The sequence below is a fragment of the Phyllostomus discolor genome, chromosome 5 (assembly GCF_004126475.2).
Source record: "Phyllostomus discolor isolate MPI-MPIP mPhyDis1 chromosome 5, mPhyDis1.pri.v3, whole genome shotgun sequence".
NCBI classification, from domain to species: Eukaryota; Metazoa; Chordata; class Mammalia; order Chiroptera; family Phyllostomidae; genus Phyllostomus; species Phyllostomus discolor.
The window spans coordinates 28,850,599-28,857,834 of NC_040907.2; the positions used below are offsets into that span (position 1 = coordinate 28,850,599).

The window sequence follows — 7,236 nt, forward strand, 5'->3', positions numbered from 1 at the left end:
GGCGGCTGCCCGTCAGGACACCACAGGAATCGTCCCACAGGCGCTCCTGCTCCCCGCCCCCGCCCCGCAGTGTCCCGACATCCACTTGTCAGAGCCCACCTCTCAGCGTCAGGCTTAGGGAGAAGGCTGGGTTCTGTCCTTGGGGTTTGCAGCTGGGGGACATGTGGTGGCAGACAGGCGGCGGGGGAAGCCAGGTGGAGGGCACCAGGGAGGCGGGGGCAGGCCTGCTCAGCTCTTTCCCCGTGAGAGAGAGCAGGCAGTGGCCAGAGAGAGACTCAGGGTCCGGGGAGGGCGTTTGGGGCGGGGGGAGGGGGGGGGGTAGGCCTGAGCCTGAGCGGAAGAACGGGTCAGAGGACTCCCCGCTCTCAGACTAGGGGCTGGTTACCTGAACTGCAAGGCCAAAACCCCGTCCAGCTCTGACTGACTGCACCTCTGAGTGAGCTGGCGCTCTGGCTGTGGTCTGGGCGACCTCAGGCTCCCTCCCTGCCCTGGTTCTGGGGCAGGGAGGTAGCGGGGCCTCAGCAGACCGGAGAATAGGACCCATGGGTGAAGAAAAGGAGTAGCTTTGGGGTGGAGCCGAGCCTGGGGCTTCCAACCTTCCTCAGGATGGTCCTAATGCCCGAGAGGCCCAATGTCCTGCCTCCGGGACCTTCTCCACTTAGCGATCCTAGTGTCTTCTCGCCCTGGCCCTGATCCCCAGAACCCAGCTGGAGGGCCTCCCAGGGCTTCTCCCCTCTCCCACGGAGTGCCCCAAGGGGGACATCCCAGGGGCAGTCCCTGAATAACAGGAGTAGGACTGTGTCTGTCTTTAGACCAAGGGCTCCCTGACCTAGGGGCCGGGCCAGGCCTCAGGATGGGGCCTCCCATCAAGGAGGTCCTGGTGCCAGCCCAAGGCCAGCCTGGGGAGGTCACGGGGCAGGGGGCAGGAGTCCTGGTCAGCCTCGGCCCTGCTGTACCACCCACCCTGAACCTCTGTCTCCCCATCTTTATGCCCAGCAACCCCAGGGAACAGCTCTGACTTCTCCGGGCCAGGCCCACCCCGACCTCGCCAGGGGCAGATCAAACGACACCACACGGGGGCTGGACGTTCACTTCTCTTTCCAAAAAAGGGCCACGCACACAGTCTAGGTGTGGCAGGGAGGCAGGGCCAGGCGGGGACTGGGACACTACACACCCAGGGGGGCCTTGGAGGAGGCAGACAATTTAAGAACTGGTCTGAAAGTCAAAAGAGAGGAGAGCCGGTGGTTAGTGCGGTGAGCAGCTGTGGGGGAAGGAGGGGCGGGGGCTGTGGGGTTCAGGCCCAGGCACGGGGACTGGCCAGCGGGGTCAGACGGGCCCTCGCAGCAGCCCTGCCTGGGCCCACTCCCGGGGTGGGGGTGACGCGGTCCGGTCTGGCCCAGCCCCCTGTGCGGCTGTCCACGCAGGGCTGGGCATGCTGGGAGAGCTGAGCCCTGGACTCAGAGATCGTGGGGCCAAGCCTCCCGGTCTCTCTGAACCTGTTTCCTCATGTGTCATGTGGGGACACATGATCAGTACTGCCCCTTCATGGGGTGGCTGTGAGGAGCCAAGGTCCATCTTAGTTGCTTTGTCCACAGGGCCCAGCATGGCACTCAAGCTGCCCTTGGGTGAGTAAATAAGCTGTCGGTGAAGGCGGGGCTGGGCTATGGGGGAACACGCAGGTGCCAAGAGACTGTGGACAGGCCCATGCCTGCACCTGGACCTGCTCATGCACCTGTGGGCTAGGTCCTGCCTCTGGCCTCTATCTGAGTGACTGGGTCTCAGAGCGAAGGGTGGATTCCTATGTTGGGGACAAGGTGCTCAGAGCTCCATCTGAGCTCAGGGTACACCCTGTGTCCTCCTGGGCCTGCCCAGGGCACTGCAGGGGCCACGGAGTGCTGGGCGGGAGATTGCTGGCTGGGGCTGGCGGGCTCAGACGTACTCTCGGGCAGCAGCTGAGGGGCCCGGCCGGTAGGGCTGCGGGCTGCTGTTGACTCTCTCGGGCTCCGGGCATGTGCAGCAGAGGAAGGAGCCCCCCAGCAGGGCCAGGCCGGCAGAGGCCCAGCCCACGAACAGAGCCGGGCCAAACTCATACCTGCAACGGGTAGGGAGGATGCCGTCAGGTGTGGCTGCCACCCCGGCTGTCTCAGTCTTCACTGGGGCTCCCCAGCCTTGGCCCTGGCAGGAGGCAGGCAGGGTGTGAGGAGCGAGACAGGAGCCCTCACGAGCCTTAGCAGCCTCTCGGGATCAGTGCTCATCCTTGCTCCGACCCCATTCCCGCAAGGTGACCCTGTGCAACCTCGGGTCCCTTTCCTCAGCCAGCCCTCGCAGGGGGTGAGGCGGGGCCCGCAGGTCCCTTGGGGAGAGCAGTGCAATCCCTGCCATCTCTCGCAGTCACGGTCTGGCTCACAGAACTCCCAGGCAGGGCTCCCCACTGCCCCCTGGAGAAGGGCAGACCCCACTCCACCTGGCACTCCAGGCTCTCCACGCCCTGGCTCTGCCCTCCTGCCTGCCTCAGGGGTGCCCTGCGTCTCCCCACGTCTGTGCCTTTGCACCAGGCGCCCCCTCCTGGAGTGGCTCTGTTCTGCGCCTGCTGCACTCGGCCCTCAGGGCCCAGCCAAGAAACTACCTCTTGGAGGGGAGTTTCCCACACGCCCCTGTACTCCCCCAGTTGTGCTGACTCTCACTAGGTGGCCATTCAGTCCCCTGCTTGCTCGGCTCCCTGGGGAGGACCTTGAGGGCAGACGACACCCAATTTGTCAGTATCCCCAGGGCCCAGCAAGGGACCTGCCGCCCAGGCGGCCTTAGGGAGTGTTGAAGGGATGAAGGGACAGTACCAGCCTGGCATCCCCAAGCTGAGCTGCATCTTACTTGGCAGGTCTTCGTGGCCAGAGCGGCCGGCCTCAGGGAGCATAGCAGAGGTCTCATTTTTCTTTCCTCTCCATCCCTCCACCTCCTCCAGGGAGCCCTCCCAACAGCAGCAGCCCAGGCATCTTTTCTTATCCTTTGCCCCCTTCCCGCTCAAGGCCAGTGGGGATGTCTGGGGCTGAGATGATCCCATTCGCTTCTCCTGCCCCTTGGGGCCCAGGCCCCTCACAGAGCCCTGTTCAGCACCCATGCCCTTGGCTGTACACGTCCTGACCGTTCTGCCTTTGAAACATCTCTGACCTACTCTTCACTTCTCGTGCCCCCATGGGCCCAAACCCTCTGCTCCAGACTTTGCAACAGTACCTCAATGGCCTTGCCCCTTCCCCACCATTCTTCACACCACGGCTAGAGGAATGGTCAGCCACCCTCTTCCCACCCAAGGACCCGCCTCCTCCAGCAGGAGTGACAGCAGCTGGTCTTGGCTGAGGGCTCCCCGCGGCCTGCGTGCCGTGCCAAGTCCCCTACCCACCCATCTCACTGAACCCTCACCAGCACACGTGAGCTGGGTCCTTGGGTCCTGGCTCCACGTTACAGGGAGGAAACCAGCACAGAGAGACTGAGGGACTGGCACCGACACACAGCCAGCACGCGCAGAGCTGGGATTTAAGCCCAGAGCCAGGCACTTGGCTCCTGGGGTGCCCTCCACAGGCCTCCTGCTCCTTCAGAGGGCCCAGCCACACCTGCCTGGTCCCCTGCTCCAGAGAGCTTCTCAGTGACAGCACCTGGGGCCAACCCCCGACCCCCCCTCCATGTACCCTGCGGGATGAAGGCCAGTGGCTCCAGAGGCTGTGGGAAGGGAGGCCGAGCCTGTCCCCTGGCCCGAGCCATGCCTTGGCACTCACCTGGCGTTGACAGGTGTGCTCGGGTTGAAGAACTCCTGAGTCACCAGGGTAGCATACCAGGAGACTGCAGTCAAGGTGCAGAGGCCTAAGGACAGGGTGGGATGCTCAGCTCTGCCCCCACTTGGCCACCAGGGCGGGGCTGGCTACCTGTCATGGCCAGGCTGGTGGAGAAGCAGCCAGGGGCACTCACCCGCCAAGAGGAAGAGGGCGCCCCCAGAGATGGCAATGCGGCTCTTGGCGATGGGGTTGCTGTCTCCGACCCGGGTGCACTTCATGCCGACGACGCTGAGGACCATGGCCACGAAGCCCAGGAGCACGGCCACCACCATCAGGGCTCGAGCTGACTGGATGTGCCCTGGGGGTGGGAGGGACTGAGCAGGTGGTGGAAGAGGTGGGTGGGTGGGTGGGGGGAGCCCAGGATGGGAGGGGCTGGGGCAGGACCCGGAAGCTCCTCCCAGACTGCCCCCCAGACAGTACGAGGGCCCTGAAACAGGGGTGAGTCCAAGCTTCCCCATTGCTCTCTCTCGCTTGCAGGCTCCTCTGGGTGTCATGTGGTAACGGGGCAGTTTGCATTCTCCTCAGCTGTTTTCTGGCTGGGGGTTCCCTTCTGGACCCGTCCTGCCCACCCAAGCAGCAGAGGCAGCTTCTCCTGGGGCTTTTCCAATTCAGCAAGAGGAACTAAGGGCGTCTGAGGCCCCATTCAGCTCAGGTGGCCCTCGGGCAAGGATGCCAACCCCCACTGGCCATCCTGATTCCGGTCACCTTCCCCTATGGCCTGTGAGTCACCATGGCAGTTGTGTGCCTGCTGCTTGAGTCAGCCTGGGCTGGGCTGGGGGGAAGCTCAGGGAGGTGGGTGATCTTCCTAGACTGGTGTGGGGGAGGGCAGCTGGCTCTGGCCTGTGGGCCAGGGGCTGGGGGGGCGCTGGGCCTGGAGCCATGGACAGAGCTGCAGTGGCCCCTGTTTATGAGCCAAACTTCCAGGCTTCATTCCACACCCCAGGAGGGAGAAAAGAGAAACCTGCAGGCCCGAGCACCTGTGTGAGCACATGCATGTTTGTGTGTGCGTGTGTACATGCGTGCACACACGTGCATGTGCATGGGTGCGCCTGCCTGCCGGCATGCCCTTCTAGCTAGTGGAGCCAGCATGTGTGTACATGCATGTCTGCCTGCAGAGCATGAGAAGTGGAGGGGAGGGTTTTGACTGAGCTTCTCCGAGTGCCAGGCACTCCTCTCACCTGACCCTCCCATCAGCCTGTGAAAGTCAGAGAGCTCCCTTTACACGTGAAGATACAGGTACGCAGAGAGGATCAGTGGCTGGGATCTGAACCCAAGGCTGCCAGAGCCTGGAGCCCCTGCCCGCCGTGGGGCACCAGCCTGACCTAGATTATCAGACGTGCACGGGGCAGGGGCTGAAGAGTGCAGCCCAGCACAGAGGGGGGACTGTGTGAAAGCTTGCCCGAGACCTCCCGCTCCCTGCCACCCCCAACTCAGCTGGCCGGGGGCCTACCTTCCAGGGCAAGCAGCGAGTCGTAGAGCTTGCACTGCACCTGCCCGGTGCTCTGGGAGGCGCAGGACATCCAGAGCCCTTCGTAGAGGCCCACGGCGGTGATGATGGCGTCGCCCGCGTAGGAGGACTGCTTCCACTGCGGGAGGGCTGTACTGGCGATAATGCCTACCCAGCCACCCATAGCCAGGAAATAGCCCAGGAGCTGGAGGCCCGAGTTGGCCATGGCCCAGGGGAGAGGGCCGGGGGTCCCAGAGCTCAGGGCTGGGCCAGGGTCCCTGGGGGGGTCAGGAGCATGGCCAAGTGAGCCGAGCTGTGGGCAGGGGTGGAGTGCAGCAGTGGCAAGAGGCTGAAAAGGAGAGGTGGCAGCCCAGCCACAGCAGCAGCAAAGGCAGTGGCTGGGGCTCTAGAATGCAGGGGGAGGCCTAGGCGCTGACAGGGCCAAGGGCCCGCCCACTGCAGCGGGCTAAGCCAGGGCAGGTCCCAGCAAAGCTCCTGCTCAGCCCCCTGTGGGTGGGGAGCTGGTGTGGGGCAGGTGGAGGCCACCTCCCCTCCCACCCCCCAGGGATAGAGAAGGGAGGGACTGGGAGGAAGGACTCTGCTTGCCCCTGTAGGAATCTGGTACCAGTGCCCTAAATTTCTCCTCATTCCCCCCAAGCACCAACCCTGAGATGATGGACTTTGCTCCCGGGTGGCTGAACTGAGCAGGGGGCTTTCTGTCCTCTCAGCCTGTAGGACAGAGAGGAAATGGAATTCCAATTTGCAGCAGGTAAGACTAGAGTAAGGCATCAGGAAGGACTTTCTGGAGAGGGTTTTGAGGTCAGACATGGAGAGACTAGGCTGGGGAAGGGCGGAGAGGTGGTCCTGGGTGCCTGGGGGCCATGTGTATCAAAACCAGGGGAGGCTGGACCATGGGATGCGTGCTGTGGGGTCTGAGATCCGAGGCGGGCAGAAGAGGAGCCCCATCAAGGCTGGGCCACACCTGGCTGCTGGTCAGCAAGGGGCCTGGCAGGGAGGTGGGAGATGGCATGGACCTTCTGGCACCAGCCTGAAGGAAGGCAGGCGGTTCAGCCTGTTAATCCCCTTGCTGGCTAGCTTAGCAGCTCCCAGCTCCAGCACAGCCTGGCAGGGAGGGAGCCGTGGCCTCTGCACATTCCTGGGGTTCAGGCTTCGCCCTCCTCGCACCCACCTTCCCCTCTGTCCCCCACCCCAGCTCTGCCCTCTAGAGCCGGGAATATTTAACTCTGCGGGACCTCATTAGCAGTCCCCTCACGTTCTGCTTGCCGTGGGTGCAGGGGAATGTCACAACCTGCGCCCACTCCTGCGAGCCCCTCCCGCAGCCACCCCCTCATCTCCAGGGGCCACCTGCTTTTGCTGGGCTGCACTGGGGGACGTCAGGGTCCTGCTGCTGACCACCCCAGCTTCCTCCCCCACAGCCCCAGCGCCCCCCACCACGGGGACATGTCCCCAGCCTGCGCCCTTGCATTCTTCACGTGGCTATGCAAATGAGAGGGTGCCAGGCACTGCTCGGACAATGGCCACCCTGTGTGCCCGCCCCAGGCGTGGGCCCCTGGTATGGCCTGGAGCTCCCATCAGTGGGTGCTGGGGGAGCGGCCAGCCCCCTGAAGGGTCAGGAGTGGGTGCTGTTTGGCCTGCAGTTCTGAACACGGAGCCTCCTGTGGCCCTTCCTGCTGTGAAGTCCAGAGCCCATGGATCATGGATCTGTGTACTTGGGAAGGCCTGTGGGCCCCAAAAATCAAACAGAGGGTTCAAACAGTTGTAGAGGTCGGTGCTGAGTTCAGCTTCCTCTGTGTCTCCACCACAAACAGTGCCAAGACAGCAGGATCGAGGCGAGAGAGGACATTGCTAGAGCCAAGAGTGGCCACTCCGGGGGATGCACAGAGCACCTGGGGCAGGTCTTTGAGCTTTAGTATCAAGGCCACACAGACACCCAGTGTCAGAGCC

The 7,236-nt window shown here is 63.8% G+C and overlaps 1 protein-coding gene across 1 annotated transcript; it reads right to left on the minus strand.

Moving 5' to 3' along the window:
• Positions 1-1,078: 1,078 nt before the first annotated feature.
• Positions 1,079-6,452, minus strand: CLDN19 (claudin 19). The gene is made up of 5 exons (XM_028513385.2): positions 5,275-6,452; positions 3,958-4,122; positions 3,768-3,852; positions 1,940-2,092; positions 1,079-1,215 (listed from the first exon to the last, which is right to left on the minus strand). Exons 1-5 carry the CDS (start codon positions 5,495-5,497, stop codon positions 1,167-1,169), a joined length of 675 nt encoding a protein of 224 aa, XP_028369186.1. The 5' UTR covers positions 5,498-6,452; the 3' UTR covers positions 1,079-1,166.
• Between the last annotated feature and the right edge of the window lie 784 nt (positions 6,453-7,236).